A 21,689-nucleotide genomic window follows, 5' to 3' on the forward strand; every position below is an offset into this window, starting at 1 on the left:
AGGTCATTTCACTTTCGTTTTAATCTACTTCTCCATGGTAATGAGGAGATGGACCACATCTCAGAAGGCAAGGAAACATGCTGGACTCTCTTCAGCATCACAAGGCGAAGGCAGATTATCAGTGACACATTTATGCCTGGAGGCCTTAATATAAAATTCAACAGCTTTTCTGTGACTTTGCAAAATTATGTTGTAGAACTACCATGACCTAAAAACTTATTCTGTCACTTGATTTTATTCCTTGAGTTTTTTTATACTGTTTTCATGGTGTGTTTAACAGTAATAATCCCATAATAATAAGCATGAAATGCTTATTTGCACAGAAGTATTCCTTTTTTACTGCAGGATCTTATTACCTTCTTAGCTCAAACATTATAATTTTGCCATCGGGAACATTACAGTTCCTTTCTGTAATATAATTGTTTCATCTCCACCACAATTATCTGCAAAATGCCTCTTGGTACGTTTCTCTAATTTGACCCATTTGTTAAAATCTTTGACTTCAACAGATCCCCAGCTTTGGCTTTCTGGGATATATTCCTATATTACCAGACAACTCAGAAATGATAGATTTATATATGGTTAAAGCATGCTATTTTCTACACCTTATAAATGACACACTATATTATGTTCTATATTTGGCAGGGCCAGTGTTATGCTTTAACCTGTGGTATAACTATGTCAGCCAGGGCACGTGACAGTCTGAACAGCTCCAGCGTGTCCTCCAGTCCCAGCGAGGCGTTGTGCTGCGAGTCATATTTGATACAGTCGTATATGTCTGGGATCTTGCTGATGTCATAGCGCCCGTTCTTCATGCGGAAGTCTCTCTCTAGTTTGGACCAGCGCTGCAGCATCAGCTCCAACGTCTCGCTGTGGTAAAGCTGCAGGTCTGGAGCAAAGCACAGGATGAGTTGGCGTCAAACTTTCGCAGAGACTTAATGAATGTATAGCTTCACTTATCACTACGTGGACACATTAGCTTTGTCTGCATCTGTCTGATACAGGCGGGTAAACCCCAGCAGATCAAAGCAAAGATCTCACAGCTGAAGAGTTTCTCTTCTGCAAACCTGAATCTAAACACAGGTACTGGAGGTTCACGCTACCTGCAGACTTGGGGTCCTCCAGTCTCTTTCGGATCTGTGAGGTCAGACTCTGGATGAGGGTGTACACCTTGTCACAGGTCTTGACTGGATTCTCTATGACCTTCATGGAGTTCACCAGTGATGGGCTACCTGTTGGGGCCAACTGGAGCCCAGTGGAAACAGGACACTGATAAAATGTTCTACATATTCACATTATCTGTGGATAAGTTGAAATATTTCTGAGATGGAGACTTGAGAATCACGTCCAGCTGTTTAACTCACAGAGAATTACTTGCAAACAGGACATTGCACAAGTCATATCTTATCAAATTCAAGTCATTTTAAATTTACATTTCAGGATTTATCACGTTTGACAAATACCTTCTCGTAGTCCTGCGGAGTATACTCCTGATCCTTCTGCATGATTTCATGTAGCCGGGCCTTCACCTTCTGTTGGCAGTCAGTCAGAGAGTCGCTGTCGCTGTCCAGCAGTCCATTCATGTTGGCACTCTTCACCATCTGGACCAGGATCGGTGTCAACTCTCCCTCTAGAGCCAGCAGACCCTGCAGAGAAACCAGAGGACTTTAACTGGAGCTATTGTGGGGCATGTCTGTTTCTATTTAAGCTACAGTCAAGATTAGTTGGGATTTTTGAAAAAGTATGGGACCTTTACTCTTTGAGTCACTTCAATTTTCTTGGTGTGGATCTACAGCCTCTTAAAAATCACGTTATTTACTCAGGGAAGCCTGATTTCCTGGTGTTTAATGCTGAAAATACTGTAATTTATTTCTGTCAAATTCTCAAACCAGATTCTATATTCTCTGAAGTGGAGCTGAAATGATTAGGAGATTAATTGTTTAGCCAAACAAAATGAAATGATTCAATATCCATTTTAATTATCAAAGATTTGTTTGTAATCTCTCAGCAAAAGTGTCAAACATTTGCTTGTTCTGGCATCTCAATGTCAAGATTCACTGGATTTCTTTGTCATATAGGTAAGGGGACAATATTTTTGAACTGTTGGTTCGACCAAACAAGTTACAGTTACAGACAGTTAACAGATAAAATGATCAATAATCATCAAGTTAATTTATAATGACAACAACCCTTAGTTGCAGGGAAGCTTTCAAGCCGCAGTATGTCCAATATGCAAAAGATGTGAGGCAGCCAGAACACCTAAAGATATACATGTCTAATATTTTACTTTTTACCCGACTACCTTTGACCAGCGTGAACATACTGTACACCATGGGTGATGGTATAAGCATCCTGCTTACAAAGGGAGCACATATTACAAATACTGGGAATCACAGTATTTCACTCATTTGTCAGCAACACATGGTGTAGCAACAAGTGGATCTCAAGCATCTTTACAGAGATTATATCCTCCACGTGTCAAGAGTTCTTACTTAAGTAACATCAGTTAGTTATACATGAGGTACAGTCTCTCAGGTAACAGAGACAGAATTACCTTGGCGAAAGCAGCAGCTGTCATCTGCACTCTGCCTTCGTCAGAGGCGTAGATCTTCAAGTCATGGCGGTAAGTACTGTGCAGGCGCAGGAGGCCACAGCCTGGAAACCCAGCATAGTCACCTGGAAGATCGTACACAGAGTCGAGCATCACAGTTAGATGGACCTGTTACAGCGCCGAGATACTGTAAAGTAATGTTCACATTTAAAGAAACGTCTTAGTCGGGGAGGTAGTTGAAAAGAAAAGAGAAACAAAAAAACAACGGTTTGTTGATTGTACCCAAAAGTACCAAGGATTTCCATTCCATTAAAAATAGGCACACAGGCAACACAGCGCCTGTGCAGGTGCAACATCACTTTCAGTTCAAATGCATGGTCCTCTAAGATTGTGTCAGTTTTTACATGGTTGGCTCACGTAAATGCAAACTTAAATTGTGTGGTTTAAGCTATATATGAAGTGAAAGTGAAGTGAACAGATGTTGAGTAAATCCCAAAAATTAATGGAGGACAGCTTCCCTGCAGATGAGATCAAACACTTTGGAATACCTACTAGAACAAAGACGATACACGTCTTTTAACATGCTAAATGTACTTAAAGTAGCTACAGGAGGTGGATGCATACCAACGCTACAGATCAAATCACACTGGTGCTTCATGCATATAGTCTACAGCCAATTAGCCTGATGTTTGGGTTACATGCCATATTTGACAAAGGAAGATGTGGTACATGTTGGGGACTTACCCCTGTCCTAGGCTCTGATCCAGGCTAAAACATACTGACTTTCATCAAACAAACAACAAGAAGTCATGAAAATAAAAAAAGAATGCAGTAGGATTAGTGTGAGATGATCCGCGTTAGCTTACAACACCAAAACTGCAGTCACTTTAGCTGCATGTGTGTGTACGAGCAGGTGACCAAAACAACATTTGCTGCGGTGGATCAACTCGGGAGCACATCAACGACGACACAAACAATCCACAGCAATCTCAATGTGGGACAAACAGGACTAGCCTCCAGGTGAAATGGAACAAAATCATGATGAGATGAGGAGGAGGAGGAATCAGAGCACGTTAGTGGACGGAGCGACAAACGCGCAGAATGAGAGAGAAACAGTGGAAGAGCGGTGATATCCAGGAAACCCTTCTCTTACCAAAGTCAATAGGGGACTCACAGCCAAGGGACCGGCGGTTACCGGCTAGTAGTTTACACAGCGCAACAACAGGTAAGAAGAGAAGAGCAGAGTTAATAGACAAAACTTGTGTTGGAGAAAGAGGTATGAAAACAGTGGCTGGGGTGAGAGAATAGCCTTCTTTTCATACAAAAAGAAGCAGGAAAGAGACAGATTGTATCTAACCACCGATTATGTTTCCCGTTCGACTTCAGCTTGTTTATCTTTGCAATTCAGGAGCTGGTTTTCATGCAAACGAGGCATTAAGAGGGAAAGCCTGAAAAAGGGTGATCGATAAAAAGCATTGAGGTATTCCTCACTTAAAACCACTGGAGGAGATAGAGTGGAGAAAGACTTTTGTGTAACCAGCAGGTTTGTCCAGTTAATCCCTTTATTTCAGTCTGGTTAAAAGGGTCAGGGTGAAGGTGCTGTGTGTAGTAAAGAGAAACTCCACAGTAAATTTTGAATTGAGGAAAGGCAAAACATAGCTGTCTTTTGCACACTGAACAATGCCCAGTGTCACAGCTGGGTGTGGGTAGGGAGTCCACTCCCAAATGTGATGTAGTGCTTGTTGCACAATTGTCCGCTGTGAAGTACTGCACTGCGCAAGCTATGGACAACATGTGGCAACAGCTAGATGGCAGCACAAACAGTATTTTCATCCTGGGTGTAGTTACTCTTTTAAATATCATTATCTAATGTGATAGATATTTTTACAGTATCTATTTCAAGGCAACAGTATTGTCAGCCTTTGTCAATTACAGCAAAATTGAACATTATTTTTTCTTTATATGTGTAGAATTTCTGGTTGGGCTGTTGTATTGGATTCAATTAGATGGTGTGGTTGTGGTGCTTTTGACCACGTCACACAGACTTTATCAGGAGATGAAGGAACTGTTGTGTTTAAACAGAGGAAATTCACTTCTGTCCAGGCAGCACCTTGTTTCCCATTGTTGTTTCCCAACACTCCCTCTGTGACTTATGTGTGACCTCACATAGGCAACGTTTGTGTTTGTCCACAGACTTTGTGCTTTACACAAGAGAAAATATATTTTTTTCCCCACAAGACTTTGACTTGTACTACACATAGACTGTACACCGTCTGTTATTGTGACTGAACTACCAGAAGCCTCTGCGAGTTTTGTTCCCACAGAAATCCATCATGGAGAAAAGAAGTGTTATTAAAGAATTTATTTCAACCTGAGATCAGGACCTTTCCTTTTCTGTCAGAAGCAATTCTATAACATCACACCTACTAAATTAATGATACAAAAAAAGACCCAGTGGCTGCGCGAAGCCTTCAAATCTGGCTTGACAACTCTAAAATAGTCCACCTCACCTTCAACCTTCTGTGATTTGCTGTACGTCAGCTACACAGTGTCGACACCGCAGATGGTTGTACTTTCGTGAGCAAAGAAAGGTGCGTGTTTGAGGACAGTCAAGGCTTTATGACGATCATTTTCTATTTTAACTTAAAAAGAAATGACCTTTGTGCCTTGGTGGATGTCTGTGTGAGTTTTAGCTTAAAAACATGTGTGTAAGTTTGTGTGTTTGCTTCCTTCAGGGCATGCGAGCATCTGTACACAAAAGCAGTTCCTATTTTATGGAGTTTTGAGAGCTGAATTTCACACAGGAAAAGTCAAGAGAGGAAAATATCTGAATGTGTTCTACAACTTGTCTCCTATAACATGTTTTTGCAGCTAAACTGTTCTAGAAAAGTTTTCTCCAGGGCAAAGAAACAAAAACAAACAAAAAAACAAAGAATTTTACACCATGGAAAAAGTTCATTTAAAATCAGAGCCAAAGAGGAAAGATCCCCTGTGAGTACTTCAACAGCTTGTGTGTGTGTGTCTGAGCTTGTCTGATTGGTACCTTGACCTCCAGGGTACATGCAGCGAAAGGCCCTGCCCAGCTCCTCAGCCTGAACCCGGCCTGCAGGTGTCAGCTCCCCGCCCCACTTCAACACCAGCAGCAGAGAAGGACCGTCCTTCTTAGAGTCTGGAAAAACAGCAGCAGCAGCAGCAGTCGTCTTATTCCTATCTGTAATCACTAACTTTCAAAATGTATCCAAGCTTTCATCTGGCAAGCTGCACAAGCATGGGTGTCGTCTCTGTCCGTTCACTAGCACTATTTGAAGACTTAAAGTCACAGAAATTCTTTAATTTCATATCAGTGAACTAAATGTCTTCTTTTTGGGTGCTGGTGAGCAGTGGCTGGATGAATGTGCCTGGGTGTGCAGAGACAAAAGAAGCTGCTTTGCTCCTTCTAACCATCTGTTTCAGCTCCTGTCACTGCATTCTGTTGGTAAAATAAACAGCCCCAGGTTTGCTGTGTGGTACTTTGATCAAACACAAGTGAAAGACTGCTTCATCAACTAATTTAGCACCTTTCATTTGCTGAAACTGTTTTATTGATTGAAATTTTCCAGGTTGTGTCTTGTTAATGTTTTTCTGTTGATATAAATGAGTTTTACCAGCTGCATCAATAGTTTCACTTCCTCCTCCATCTTATCTTTTCACAATGTTTGCAGAAGGTTATGTTCCTGAATATTAAAATACTAAACATTATTCATAATCACTATTTTATAGAAATAATCACTTTCTAAACCACACACACACACACACACACACACACACACACACACACACACACACACACACACACACACACACACACACACAAAGAGATGCCATAGATATAAACTGATTCTGTGTGAGTTTGTTTGTACCTTCTTCTTCGCTGGAGGCTTTAGGTTGGCCGTTACGCAGGTAGGTCAGCTGGACCTTCCTGTTGATACCTGAGAAATGACCGTACCTGGTGGGGATAAACACACATACACAGCAGACAACCAATTTTGATGTGCACACAGACAGACAAACAGACAGTAAAGCACACATAGATACATAGAAAGTATTTATCCCATCTTCAGCAATTTTGTTTAAAATATCTAACACTTCCACTCCAACAAAAGAACAGAACAATGCAACAACTTTTTAAATCTGACACACTGATCATACACACAACCAAGTACCCGTATTAGCAGATGGTTACATGATAATTCGGCCACTCAGTAGATACTAAACAGCAAAAAACCAGCAGCTCCAGTGGACCTCCCAGTGTGATTTCAGTGTGTGTTTGTGCACGTGTGTGTGGGCAGGAGAACATGAGAATAAAGAGAAAATGTAACTGCGTGTGTTTAACTTTTAAAATGGTGCGAGGTGAATAATCAATACCAATACTAATCCTGCTGTGATTCTTAAAAGTCACACACAGAGGCGGAGCCTCCACTCGCCCAGCGTGTTGTGCTGTAGTAAGAATTTGACACATGCTGCAGACTAAATGACCACATAGTGTTCTGTAATAGGATAGGCAGCTGAGCGGACGCCTAGAAAAGCCTCATGATGATGGACCCTGAACCAGGATAAATACCTCTGGCAGAGAGCCAGAGAATTAGAGCTGGGACTTACTGCATTAGTATGGTTTGTTTTTATTGGCTGGGCTAATGCCAGTGGTTTACTCCACTGATCTTATCATAGTGATGCATGTAATTTTATTTTGTCTGTTCAGCAGCTCATTAATTACTCACAACCTGTTACAGCTGCTTTACATTTGAGGATGGGGTCTGCAGAGAATGAGGGGGAAACAAAGGGAGAGCAGTCAGAGTTACAGGCTGTGAAGTCTCTGAGATGTACGTGCCTGTAGAAAGACGTTTTGAGGGTGGGTGTGTGGGGGTGTGTGGGGGTGTGTGGGTGTGTGGGGGTGTGGGGGTGTGTGTGTGTGTGAAGTGAGCTCATATTTTAGAGGATAGGGGCGGTGATTTTCTCTATTCTTCTTACTGTCAACAAATCTGAAAAAACAACAAATCTATTAAAAACACATCAATGAGCCACTTGTTTGCACTGAGTGACATGTTTCTTCATTATGAAGAAACTGTAGCTTATTTATAAACAGCTTCACAGCGATCAATTTCACAGTCTCTGGAAAGGCAGAGGCCAGTCTGCATGTGTGGTAACACTGTTCTGTTTACACTGCTTTGCCAGCTTGTTGAGCTGCATATCACATCCTCTTGACTTTGGACTGAAGTCTTTTGAGAAATCTGCAGTGTCTGGGACAAGTGTGAATATAGGTCTGAAGCACATGAATAGAACTGTTCTTAGAACTTTATACGTATTTCTTTTTCTGAATACTCCAGCTCATACAACAGAGTCATGCTGGGAGGTAGAGACTGATGGCAACAGCTGACTACTCGACTGATAGTGCAGCACTTAGCACCACAAACATAACTACAGGAGACGAGTGGTGCAGCTGCGTTCAGTGCCAACCAAGGAAGATAGATGCTGTAATGAATCTGGAGCCCACACTGCAGGAGCTGCAAGATGGGTGAAGTAATTACATGAAAAGACACAGAGACTAAATCCACAGAAGAACTGTGGCAGGATCTCTGAGATCCTTGAACAACCTACTTGCCAAAAACTGCGTGCAAGTGAACTGTTTTAAAAGGTAAAAGGTGGTCATAACAAATATTGATTTGATTTAGTTTGTTTTCTATCTACTGCACTTAAATAAATAATATGAAAACTATGTTGTTGTTTTTTTGAAAGCATCCTCACATCCTTAGTTTTAGTGGCTAAACCCTGTGTGTAGGACTGTACATGAGCTGGCAAACACATGCCAAACCAAATATCTCTCACTGAGGTGGATTACTTTTATGTTTTGTTGTAGTTTCAGCCTCACTCACTTCATGACAGACATTTTTTTTTCTACTCTGGTTTTGAACCTTTTGATATTCTAGGTTTTCCATATTATTCTGTTATCTCTGCGAAGAAATGTACCAGCAAATCACCACGATTAGTATAAATGCTGATGGGAGGCGAGAGGAAGGAAGACATTAGAAGATTTAGAGTCCTGCTGATACATGGTGAGGATGGCATGCAAGACTAAGTAGCACAGCACACACTGATTTACACACACAGAAACACAGTGAAATCATCAGACATTTGACTGTGTATGTGTCCAGTGTTAATGGCTACAAATGAATGGATGTTAATGGAAATGATACACTCAGCGTACAAAACATTACGAATACCTTCCAAACATTATCTCAAATTTCTGATCTTGCACCAAGTACAACTTAACTACCTTCTTCACCCAGTTTATACTGATGTTTGTGTCAGATGGTCTCTGTCGGGCAGAGATAAGGTGTTCCTAATGTTTTGTACATACAGTCTAAGAAGACTAGAGAAAAGGAGGGTGGTAAAACCTCATCCTTTAAAATGAGAAGGGAGAGGGTGCGTACTGAGTGTCATTCAAGCTGGATTCCCTTTTGGAGAGAAAGACGGAGGGATGGTTGGGCAGGAGAAGAGAGGGATAGAGAAGGGAAAGAAAAGATAAAGCAAAGTGTTAGAGACACTAGAGAGGAGGGAGTGAATCACAGTAAAACATGTGTGTGGCTGTGAGTATGAGAGGGATGACTGAACCTTGGTGGAGTGTTGAAAGATGAAGCTAGTTTTGCATCGTGAATCACAGATGAGAGTGGATGAATGATGATGGCAGGAAACAGGAGGATGACTGATGTGTGTGTGTGTGTGTGTGTGTGTGTGTGTGTGTGTGTGTGTGTTGACATAATAGTGTTGTGTGTGAGCAGTGGGATGTAACACACGATGTGTGTGTTGTGGTGGTGTGTTTGTGCTGTTGTGAGTCGGTTGTGCATCTGATGTGACGTATCACTCACATCTCCAGGACAGTCTTGAGTTGTTCCAGTTTAGATTTCTTCTCCTCGATCTCACAGTCGTTGTGCTGGCCCAGTTCGTCCAGCAGCAGGCGGGCGATATCCAGCACTTCCTGGAGACAAAGAGGCACTTATCCTTAATTTGCCTTTTTATCTTTAATTTCACCATCCAGACTAAACAGACACTGGATCCTCTGCAAATGTCCTGAATGAGTATTATGTGCACGACAAGGCTGACAGTGAAGATAGCAGCTTCAAAAATGTTTTATAATATAGAAGATGATACAGTGACAGGATGACAAGACTCAGACAGCTAAGTCTAAATATTTAGACAACAAGGCAATGATGGTTTATGTTCCATAATAATTATGAAGCCTGGTATTGTATATGTAAACATCACTATATCCTGTCTAAAAAACAGTCGTTATTCTTTAAAGGATTCACTCATAATCTACCAAAAACAGAAAGACACAGGCAGGGCAGACAGTGTGGGAAAAAGAAACTCACCTGTAGCTGTTTTGGCTTCTTTAGCTTTAGCTTCCCTGACTTGTAGCCTCCATACTTCTCAAACAACTCGAAGAATCTGTGAAAGACAGACAGAATAATACAGCAGGGTTGAGGGAGGGTATATGAGGGAAATGTTAAATTATTTCATTAAAAAAAAAAGTGGGTTAAGACTAATGAACTGGGAGCAGTCTGGACTGTTTTTATCCCCTTAAATGTGAAGCAGTTTCAACTGGTAACGCAGCTTAAGCAGAAACGTAATGGAGTTTTTTTTCCTGAGAATAGATTAAATGCAAACTGTCCAAAGCAAAGAGCCAGTGGGGATGTGTTTTTGCCTTTAGTCCTTCAGTGCTGTGTATGTGACTGCACACTGAATATTTGAAAGCTGTATTAACAGTGAGAAACATCTTAATGCTGAATGGAAGATACTCACAGAGGATGTCGGACCTCCATTTTCATCTTTTGCTTTGGTGTGCGGTCTCCATGGCGAATGATGGCAATAACGCAGCGCAGCTCCATCCTGCAGAAATTAGATGAGGGGTTTGGAATGAGATTAAAATGCAACACAAACTCAGGTATTTCACTTTTCACCTCAGCAAACCACCTCTAAGTACTTTACCAACCCTGAAAAACGCGCTGCTTCATCATCCAGTGTCACTGACACCAGCGAGAGAGATGAGATTTCAGATTTAGTGAGGACTGAGTGTCTGCATGCTAAGAGGTCAGTGGGTCAGTGATCCTGAATTTCTCTGTGTTAATGTGTGAGGGCTGTTTCTCCCTGACTTTATTTGTCAAAGGAAAGTTTCTGCTGCCTTGGAAATTTACAGTATCAGAACTGGTACTATTTAAGGTATAAAATAACTGATAACCACAGGATTGTTGAAATGAGTGTTAAGTAAATTAATTAGGCTGAAATAATACATTTTAAAATTGAACAGCTTTTATTTTATTTTGGTTGCTACCGTGAATAGTGCATGTTTCACGATCTGTTTATTATCAAAAACACTTAAACTATGAATCTTTTAAAGACATACAGTACTGTATAAGGTCATATTTCGTATGTCATGTATCATATGCACAGTAGTCTTTTGATCAACATATTTTCCAGATTTTGTTTATCAGTACGTACATGGTTCCTGAGGTTGTGGGGACGATGGGGATGTCTTCAGCCTCCATGGGGATGGACCAGGGGATGTGCAACTGGGGGGCTAACTCTCTCATTACCATGTTCCTGGGGAAGCAGAGAAAAGCAGGAAGAAGGAATCAGGTTAAAGAGGTCAATATCACAGAAGGAAAAAATAAATACAAAGCAAAAGTAAGCTTTAAAGCTGTGTCTCAGATTTCACCTAAGATGTGTTATATGCAACCAAAAGAAACCAGACACATTAAGATAATCCAAAAAGCTATGTTCATGTACATGTCGCTCCCAAGATGCAGCAGGCTAGATAATACAAACTACAGTAAATCAACTAAAAACTAGTACTTTCATAATATTTGTTTGTTTCTAGTGTTCCTCCCCGTTTTGTGCCTGAAAGAAATGAGTTCCTGCCACCTGAGTATCACATCTTGAGAAATTATGTTCATGCTAGTGTCTGTTATTGGAGGGAAGCTTTCATCTGTCTTTCTATGTGTAAAATTTATGAGTGTGTAGTCATAAAGCTTGAGTTACTTTGCCTGGAAGGAGAGGTGATAAATCAGAAACAAACTAAGATATAAAGCTGACAACGGCATCCTCTGAGCTGTCTGGAGCTCTGAATCAATAACAACTGACAGCTTCAAGGCAAAATTTACTCTAAAGCTACAGCAAGACTAGAATAAGAATTATTAATATGCAAGATTTAATATAAACGTTGGAGGATTGGAAAAAGGATTGGATATAAAATGTCATCACTTCATTATTTTATCTTATTCAACATTTGTGTTAAATTGTGTCATAATTAGCAAATGAAGTCTTGATTTGTGGCCAAAACATGTGACCTTGACCTTTGACCACCAAAATCTAATGAGTTCATCTTTGAGTCCAAGTTGGGCTAAAGAGAGTGAGGGGTCGACATGCAGCAAAGGACCCAGGCTGGATTCCAACCCTGGCCACCTGGGTAAGCACTGAGCCTGAGTGGTATGCGCCCAACCAAGTAAACAAGTACTAAGCTAGCTATAGCTGCTAGAAAAGCCGCTAAATGTTGCTAAATAATGCAGTACACTAATTAGCATATTCACAACATCATCGTATCAAATTTGCATTCAGTCTAGCGTCAGCTGGTTTCAGCCCTTTATCTGTTTGCTTCGCTCCTCCTCTCTGTGCTCACGCACACATTATTTTTTATACAGCTGAATTCCCAATAAAGCTGTTCTCACTTACATGTTTTTGTGTTTCTGTTGTCAGACAATGGAACAAGTTTGAAAAAGTGACTGAAACACAGCACATTAAGACTACATGTTAACCAGCAGTCACTTCCAAGCCATTTGCTGGGCGATACTGGAGACTCTCTTCTACAGAAAGTAGCTATGGTTTGTCCAAAAAGTCACTCAAAGCCAGTCTAGCCAAAAAGAAGATGCTTCTTCATTAAACACAGAAAAGACTTTTCAAACAGGAAAACATGTAAAAGTAAACTAAAACCAAGCTTTAATTTGTCGTTTCATTATGTTTGCTCCTCGAGGGCTTTGGTCTGGCCTCACGGGAGTGTTCCTTCTTTTCATTACTTGCTGCTACAGCTACACAATAATATGACATGATCTTTACTGACAAGCTGTGCTTATGGTTCAACACAAAACGCCTATTATGTCTGCAATAAACTGTTTTAAATATTATATTTCAATATTACACTCAAAGTAATCAAAGTGTTTCATGCAGTAGAAAAGTTACAGGTCAGTGTTTAACAGTGTGTGAGATGATGTCACTTACCCCAGGACTTTGGCACAGTCGTCGTAGTACTTCATGGAGTTTTTGACGAAGCTGAAACCGTTAACGTCACAGACGAAGGAGTGGCCATTGGCTCTGAGCAGATCAAACCCACACACCGTTTGCTAAAAATCACACACACACTGGGTTTAAGTGCTGATACAGACTCATCAGATACTGTGTTTTTAGCCATAATATGGAGCAGAAAACAGTTTGAGACATGACTGTCTGTTTTTAATCAGAATGAGGTAACAACATGACTATAAACACAGAACAGAGAAAACAGACTAAGGATCTGGAGGGATGAGGTCTGGAGCACATGATTATAATCAGAGCTTCTGAATAAGGTGAACATTTTGACATAAACCAGTGAAAAACACAGATGTCCTCAAATGATTTTAAGGATAACAACTTGCCTTTGTGAAAACTGTCCAATACACAGGGCCTAAATATTCAGAGGTGTGTTGACCATACAAGGACCTTCTCAATAATCATTTTCTCTGGCTTGTGCTCTGGTCGTCTTTATTTGTTTTTATTGGGAATCAAGGGTGTTTTTTTTTTAATACACCGAGTCAGCATCAGAGATATTTTTTATGTTTGCTGATTGCCGGACTGTATAAATGTTGGTCACAGCAGTGTGATATGAATAATTCTGAAGGTAGCAAGGTTCAGGAAAAATGTTTCTAGCTGCTTCTATTCACTAAGTGTATTTATGTTAGGAAATACTCAATATCAACAGTTTGTCCACATGGAGGCTCCTCAACTGTATTTCAGTAACTGGTTTAAAGACTCTCTCCTGACTAAAACGAGCTAATAGCACAAGATCTTACAGTCAGATGCAATGTTTGTGTTTTCGGCACATAAAAAAGGCACCTAGTGGAGTGTTTCCAACACCAATGGCTTGTATGGCAAGCGTAAGAGAAGGACCATACACTCATAAATAATGCAGTTTTCAAAACAACAACAACAAAAAAAACTCAAATGAACTTAATCTCAACCTAATCTCTTTTCTTTGCACACTATGCTTAACTACATTTCCTACATGGTGACTGAAGTTTACCTTGAATGCCAGGCAGACCTTGCGGGCCACCAGCTTCTCCATGGCGGTCAGCATGACGGGGTAGCGGATCTCCTTCCCTTCACTATCCCTCTCTACCTTTCCGTCCAGAGCAGGAGACTTTCGGGCCTCAGCATGGGCGTAGTCTGGACCCACTGTGTAAACCTGAGATGTCCAGAGACACAGAAATTGTCTCAGAGCAGATGATAATGATATCTATATTTCACTGAGCTGAACTGTATGATTCAGCGTCAGTCACTAGTGCATGAATCAGTTCCAGAAATTAAAAACCTGCATCAATGGCCAAGTGAACAGTACCTTCACATCAGTACCATCTGTGGGCATGAACTCCTCATAGATGTAGGATCCAGTCTTTCGTACGCTGCTCTCTGGGGAGTAAACGCTGCTACGACTCCCTATCTACAGCAGAGACACCAAGAAAGAGAATTCAAATAATTTGAATTTTACCTCATTACCCAACCTTCACTTGTGCCACTGATGTTTTTGTGCCACTGTCTGATTGCCCTACTACAAATAGTGTATATCATTGTGACCTATTTAAGTTGTATCACATCACAGTTTAGAAGTCAGAACAAGGAAGCAGGAGTTCAGGACGTCGATGAAGCTCACACTAAGTATCTGCCAGCGACTGAACCTTTTGTTACTGAGTTCCTACCTTTCTGAAGAGTCTTTGGCTGCCTCCTCCAGCAGAGGTTGGGTAATAAATGTAGACATTGTGGTCCTCAGCACACACAGGTTTCTCCACGAAGGGTTTAGGGAACACCTCCCCATTCACCTCGACATGGTCCTCCCCCTCCACAAGGTTACACTCTGCATATGGACAAATTTTAGCAGATAACCCCAAAATATTCCCAAGCAAAGCAGCAACAGTGATGATACAGACAATGACAATGCACAAATAAGTTTACATTTTATATGACGTACAATCAATTTTTCAACCACCATTGCAATTACATTACAGTCTAACATAAGCTGCAATGCAACACTGAATATTTAAAACGAGAGCAAGCGACACACTCACTGTGCCTTTCAGTCATTCATTCCCTTTATTTATCCTTATTTAATCTGGACATCTAGTAAGATTCACTATCTACTTTCCAACAGGCACCTGGCCAAAAACTAAATAATAAATAAACAACATTGCTGTTTTTTCAGTATCTACTGCCACAGTTTTGCATTTATAAGAGGATGACATAAAAATAGTGACGAACAAACTCAGTTACTTTGAATGTTGCTTACACTGGTTCATAGATTATTTGGTTACTGAGGCTGTGTATGCTGATATACTATCGTGTTTAGCTTGCCATAAAGAAGAAGAGTTCATCCATAAAAACATATTGAATATAAAATAAGAACTCTTGCACACCTTCAGGATTGTCGGGATCTCGGTTTAACACAGCATAACGAGGTAGGTCAATGCCCTCTTCTTGTAGGATCCGGTACACTTCCCTCCTGACAAGGAATCATCAGACAACTGTTAAAGAACTGACTTATAAACACTCGTTGAGAAAACGATGAAATTCTAAAAAGTACAGGTGGTGTTCAAAACGGACACTGGTGCCCGTCTCAAGGGGCTGATACAACGTGACTAAGAGTGATGTGTAAGACAGCACTAGTGAGGATTGCTTTACTTTCTACAAGTCTTATAGTTTTAGGCTGTGTGCGTTTTACAGCTCAGAACGTACCTGTCCTGTATGAAATACTGCATATTGAGGTCGTTGATGAGCAGTGGATTCCTAAGCTGGGCATACTCCACAGCTTTGTCAAGAGGAAAACCTGAAAAAGTGTCACACAGATTAAAAAAAAAAAAAGTGTATCAGCCCATACAGCATGTTCAACAATCAAAGCTCAGCCAACATTTACAAATAACTGAAGTAATAAGGATTTTCATGAACATACGTTACTGCTTTGATATTCTCTGTAGCCTGATTTTTGGCAAAATAGTGGTTGGGTCCATATCTGGCTCAGTATTTTGGTTGTTTCTTTGAGTTTGCTTCACTACACTAGTTTTTACAGTGTCCTGGCAAGAGTGGTCGAACAGTGGTCTTGATGGTTTGTGTCCTGAGAGGGTTGAGCTGATGGTTTTCCATCCCATCAATCTCCAAAGCAGAAATACTTGATGCAAAAGCTATCGAGGTTGGGTTCAGTGTATGCTGTTTGTTGACTACACAGAGGTGATGACTCTAAATGAATATTGCTTCTTTTCCTTTAATGTGCTGGTTGCCATTATTTTGACTAAATACCCGATAGACAGTTTGATCCTAAGGCATTAGAACCTGTCAGTTCTCCTGCAGAGTTTCAACAGGTTTAAACCATATTTTTAGCAGGCGTCAGTGAATTTCAGTAGGATTCACTGTGAGCTACAGTAGATAAGTGACCAATGTAGCTCATTTTATGGCAGCACAGCATGTTTGCTATGGTACTCATTTGCATGGTGTCATATCACTCGATGTAACTCTGAACAGAGCCTCAGAGGAACTGTGTACGAGCAGCAGCTGCCATCATGAAGAAGGAATCAGAAAAATGTTCCATTAACAGAAAAGTCAAGGAACAGAACCTCTATCATTACCACTATTTGAACAGGCTTGCAGAACCACGTGTGGGGAAGGTACTTCAATACATTCTCAAGGTCACGGCGCTCACTTATTCACCATAATCCTCTACGAGTGTGTCAAACATCCAGGTCTGTGGGTAATATTCAACATTATTTTTCATTCTTTCCAACAATAACAACAAAGGACTTGTGCAATCATTCATTAAATCTCATTCTATTAAAAACAGAAAGGAAAAGAGCGGTCGCATGTGATCAACTCTGACTCAAATACACAGAGACAGATCAGAGTCACAAAGAGTCATTACTTAAATTTAAAGATGCTGTACTGTGGTTTCATCCTTTGCCTTATTTGACCGTTGAACTGCCAGTGATAAAAACATGAACTGGACCTAATGTTTGAACTGATGCTTAAATGAAAATGTGTGTGTGCAGTAACGTGTTCATAAGTGTCATTTAAGACAGAGGACATACTTTATACTGTATATATAGAGGTGTATTTCTCTTATTCATCTAGCACTGCCTCTGTAAATCACACATGGTAGGCTGAGGAGTACAATTAATTACCAACCTTAAATAGATATTTCCAGTCCCACGGTTCTCGTTTCCCATTGAGACCTTCCCATAAACTGGTCACTGCCTGACACAAACCTGGCAGACTCTCTAATATATGGTAGGACTTTTAAGGTATTTATAATTCTCAAGGGGACACAGAGCATTTAATTTATTTAACAGATTTATATGCTGTTACATAAAAAAAAGGCAATTTAATGTCAGTTTAACTTAAATAAATATCAGATGACCATCAGTCTGAGGATAAATTGGTTACTGCACCAGGGAGGCATTTCACTCATTTCCGTTTCTTTCTGCCAACATAAAACGGAATTTCTAAACAGAAACTTCATGTCAAAGAACAAAGGAGAGGGCATTTATTATTCATTACTGTTACAATATAGGTGGATTTTCATCTCCTCTCCTCATTTTATCTTTAATAAACTTCAGCTCAGCTCTCAAGGGAGATCAGGCACAACTTTTTTTTTTAAAGCAGTGGACCATTTTTTATGACATTCAGGTATTCAGGAGTACAAGAGAGGAGGTTAAACCAATTAAAAATTCATCATGCAGATATACTCCTCATAACAGGTGGAGCTAGAAAAGCTGCAAAACCCCTGTGAAGAACACATTTCCCCTCATGCAAGAGGATGCTCTTAATGACTTTAAGCTTTACCTTTGGAGTGAAAGGAGATGAGGCAGTCGCAGAGCGGCCATTTCTCCACAGGCTCCTCCAGGATCACCTCCTCGGGAAAGATGACCACGTCGATGTAGTCAAACTTACAAAGGCGCTCCAGGATCTGAGTCATGGGCTTGGATTTGGACTTCTTCATCATGGCACATATGCCGACCACAATCTGTCGCTCTGATGGCTGGTGGAGAGGACAGGGAGGATGGAGACATGCCATAAAGGAGACAGAGCAAATGTAATAAAAACAGATCGTGTTCCCCGTGTACATGGGAGAGTAAACACAGCAGGACAGCATAGTTCAGTGGCTCTGAAACTTTTTCACATGAAGGACCCCTAAACTGACAAAAATTAGACCATGGACCCCCTATAAATAAGATTTTATCCCAGGGTCCCTCATCTGATTAGATTTTTGCTTTTATTAATGAACATGATAGAAACCCATGTCCAAAATGGTCGTCCCCTTTTGGCTGGGCACCCAAAGGAACCAACTCAAGGAGCCCTGGGGGTCTTGTGTTGTTGTTGTGTTGTTTTTCTTCAATTGAACCGCACAGTCTTTTTCTAATGGATGTGTAGGGAAAAAAAAAATAATCATGTGACCTGCAATTTCAACTGTGGCCACTACACTGTAATCGTGGCACTGACCCTGTGAGCTTGGTTAAATCCAAAAGTAAAATGGCCACTGTATGAAAAAAGAAAACCTTCTTAATTTAGGTACATGTTTGCCTGCTAATGGTAATGACCTCAGAAACAGTTTGCAATCCATTTTTCAGCGATCAATCAATTTTGCATCTGGTGTGCAATGAGCTACAGGGCTGCTATCATTGCTACAGACTTTGTTCTTCTTCAGATATGGTATCGCAGTTTATGCCAAGATTTGACGGATGATGACAGCTGTGTATTGATTTTTTTTAATTAATGTCAGATCATTGATTCAGGTATTTATTTTTTGAAAACTGAATTTTTTTTTAATATATATGAAAAGTTCTTACATTATCAGAAGACACTCTTTACCACATGTATTTGATTCACAGTATTACAGGTAGTTTTTGTTCATTGGTACTTTCTTTAATGAGAAGGCTTTGCTGTTGTGCCACACAGGGGTTGCAGTGAGTTAATGTATGAATCAGCTCTCTATGTGCAAACCATCAGCTACTGTTCAAAGACGGATACAGAGTCAAAAGGGAGAGTGGAAATCATATCAGCTAGCAGCTAGCACAGCACTACCATGAAGTCCTTTTATAGTTACAGGAGCACACAACAGACCAGAGGCCTTACAGTTGTTTATATGCTGCATTGTTCTCACACCAACCTTTGTATATTTCTGTCTCTATTTTTTTTTCCACTGTCCAATTCCAAATAAAACTTTCCTCTTTAAAATTTCCATTTGCCTGTTCACTTCCTATTGCCTAAAAATGACCAGTACTGTAGCTCCCTGTTCTGTTCCAAAATTAACTTGTCTTTTTCCATGGTTAATAGTCAGTGGAAAATGTATGACTGATATCTCAAACACTATTATGTGTTAAAAATGTCGAAAAACAAAGTAGTTAAGAAGTACAACTCATTTTACAGAGGGGACATTAACTTTGAGGTGAAACATTTAGGCAACTATTAACAACCAAAAACAATCCTTTAATACCTTAAGGTACAAGGTACAGCTCATTATACACCTGTGGACTAGGAAACCTTTGACTCAGACCGTGTGCACACCTGAATTAACACATGTAACTTACCGACTCATCTTCATCATCCTCCATTTCTTCTTCTCGAAACATCTCGTTCTTCATGCCTGTCTCCATTTGACCCATGTCCTGCTCATCATCTTCACAGCCAACCACGAACCGAGGACAGTCTCTGTCACCCCGCCCCTTTCCGTCCTCTGCTCCTGATCCAGCTCCTGGTCCTTCACAGGGCTCGGACATCACAGACCAACACGTAACATGGCGGTAACGTGGCTCCTCCCAGCACAGGGGTCAGATAGCGATTATGGCAGCGAAGCAGGAAGAAACCCTGTCAACTATCGCTGGATGTCTGACACCTGAGAGCCGTGGTGATAAAGTGAAGGGTCTGTTGGCGTTTCTGAGCTGGCTGATAACAGCTACGTGAGGGTACAGTACGTGCTGAGGTAGAAAAGGAGTAGTGGATGTCCTAAGAGGTAAAACAGAGGGAGTGGACTCCACGTGTGTTGAGGTAGACAAGTCCGGATCCTGGTTGTAAAACTCCCTGTGTCAGGACAGAGGAGGTCTGGCTCTGAGAGACAACATGTCCCAGTCTGGAGACTCCACAGTCAACATCTGTACACCATTTTTCTTGCCCTGGTACAAAACACAAGGAGAAACTGGTTCAGCAACTAATTTAAAAACAGGTTAACCCTGTTACACAAAAGAGTAAAAGTTGACAAGTTAAACAACAGCTGGCAGTTGCAGAGACAGTTACAGCTGTGTGAACTCACTGGCAGATATCTGAGTAACCACAGTGCTGGTGTAGTGGAGCTACACCTACCATTTGTGAAATAAGGTTGTAACATCAGCCGTACAATAGAAGACAAGCTTTATTGATTTCGGAGGAAACTGGGTCATTGCAACACTCAAGAGTCAAGAGAAAATGTTACTCAAGTTTTAAGTGAAGATAGAAAGAACACCTGCAATGTTGACGGGGGAAATATTGACAGATGATAGCAGCTTACACATTCATCAATCCATAGTGAGGGTTATCTTTACAGACATGCCAGATATATGCAGCACACACACACACACACAAAATGACAGTTGGCTGTGTCAAAGAAGTTCTTGCATCTCCCTGCTGCAAGTCTTTACCAATTTCACCAGCAAAACTTGAGCCAATTATCAAAAGCTTTATCATGACAGTGATGAAAAAAAAACAAACATGTATTCTTCCTCTTCCATAAATTATGGATTTTTTTCCATGTGCCATGAAGAAAAACTTCACTGAGGAGGTAAAACTCAGAAGTACAGCTCTCATCAATCCTACCAGGTCCACAGTGTGTCTGCCAACTGTATGCACAGTCAATGGAAGGATACGTTCTAATGTGGCTTTGATACCAAAGTTCTAGATCAATATGATGTCACAGAATTCTAACACAGAATTCTGTGACATCACACACACACACACACACACACCAAACTGTCTTATTATACACAACATCATCATCATCTACTCCACGTTAGCCTGCTGCTCACTCAGCACATTTAATTTTCTAAAGAGTCCTTGCTGCTGTTTGATGTTGCCGTGGCGACAGGGCCTGAAGAGGAGCCAGGCCGTGTCTCTATTGTGTACTGTACATTAAAGTAGTTCATGTTACCCTGGTTTGCATTTCACTTTTCAGATGTTTTTTTATCATAATTATTCAATCTTAAAATAAATAACTGCATAATTTCCTCTGGACTTCAGTTGTTTAAGTTGAAATCAAATCTAGAGCTCCAATAATTAGTTGATTCATCTATCAGTCGACAGAAAATTTGGACCGTTGTAAGAACAAAATAAGACATTTGAAGACATCTTAAGGGCTCTGGAGAATTTTAACAAGCATTTTTCAATATTTTTTTTTGATTTTATAAACAAAAACAGTTAATTGATTAATTGAGAAAATGATCCGCAGATTAATTGGTAATGAAAATAATTGTTGGCTGCGGACATAATCACACCAAATCAAGAGCCTCTCATTCATTCATTAACTCTCCCTGCCCAGTTAGTAAGGATTCAACACTGTTTGTTTGTCAAGAGTAAGAGTATAAGTCACGAGTATTTAAAATGCACTGAATGCACAAAAACTAGTAATTCTATAAGTACAATAAAACTAATATTCACTGATAAATGGAGGGAATATCAATGTAGAATTGTCATATTATGAAACATGAACCTCTATTATCTATCTCTTCTAATACCATAATCCCTAGAGACTCAGTTTCCACTGTCTCCCAAGAAAACTCACAGAAATAGGATAAAA

The 21,689-nt window shown here is 40.5% G+C and overlaps 1 protein-coding gene across 5 annotated transcripts in view; it reads right to left on the reverse strand.

Moving 5' to 3' along the window:
* LOC111229914 (inositol hexakisphosphate and diphosphoinositol-pentakisphosphate kinase 2-like) overlaps window positions 1-21,689 on the reverse strand; it is a 54,207-nt gene that overhangs the window by 27,089 nt on the left and 5,429 nt on the right. For 3 of the 5 annotated variants that reach the window (XM_022756445.1, XM_022756444.1, XM_022756442.1), the window contains exons 2-20: window positions 19,456-20,037; window positions 17,711-17,906; window positions 15,617-15,707; window positions 15,298-15,383; window positions 14,587-14,741; window positions 14,229-14,330; window positions 13,914-14,075; window positions 12,857-12,978; window positions 11,084-11,185; window positions 10,388-10,474; window positions 9,958-10,033; window positions 9,454-9,563; window positions 9,019-9,042; window positions 6,451-6,536; window positions 5,595-5,720; window positions 2,555-2,676; window positions 1,464-1,646; window positions 1,104-1,245; window positions 666-889 (exon numbers count right to left, since the gene is read on the reverse strand). In XM_022756445.1, coding sequence (XP_022612166.1) covers window positions 666-889; window positions 1,104-1,245; window positions 1,464-1,646; window positions 2,555-2,676; window positions 5,595-5,720; window positions 6,451-6,536; window positions 9,019-9,042; window positions 9,454-9,563; window positions 9,958-10,033; window positions 10,388-10,474; window positions 11,084-11,185; window positions 12,857-12,978; window positions 13,914-14,075; window positions 14,229-14,330; window positions 14,587-14,741; window positions 15,298-15,383; window positions 15,617-15,707; window positions 17,711-17,906; window positions 19,456-19,644 — 2,385 coding nt within the window. In that variant the 5' untranslated portion in view covers window positions 19,645-20,037. The remainder of the gene's footprint in view (window positions 1-665; window positions 890-1,103; window positions 1,246-1,463; window positions 1,647-2,554; window positions 2,677-5,594; window positions 5,721-6,450; window positions 6,537-9,018; window positions 9,043-9,453; window positions 9,564-9,957; window positions 10,034-10,387; window positions 10,475-11,083; window positions 11,186-12,856; window positions 12,979-13,913; window positions 14,076-14,228; window positions 14,331-14,586; window positions 14,742-15,297; window positions 15,384-15,616; window positions 15,708-17,710; window positions 17,907-19,455; window positions 20,038-21,689) is intronic. The other 2 variants (XM_022756446.1, XM_022756443.1) reach the window with 1 other exon arrangement.

Source organism: Seriola dumerili, unplaced genomic scaffold, assembly GCF_002260705.1.
Source record: "Seriola dumerili isolate Sdu_G_001 unplaced genomic scaffold, Sdu_1.0 BDQW01000242.1, whole genome shotgun sequence".
Taxonomy (NCBI): domain Eukaryota; kingdom Metazoa; phylum Chordata; class Actinopteri; order Carangiformes; family Carangidae; genus Seriola; species Seriola dumerili.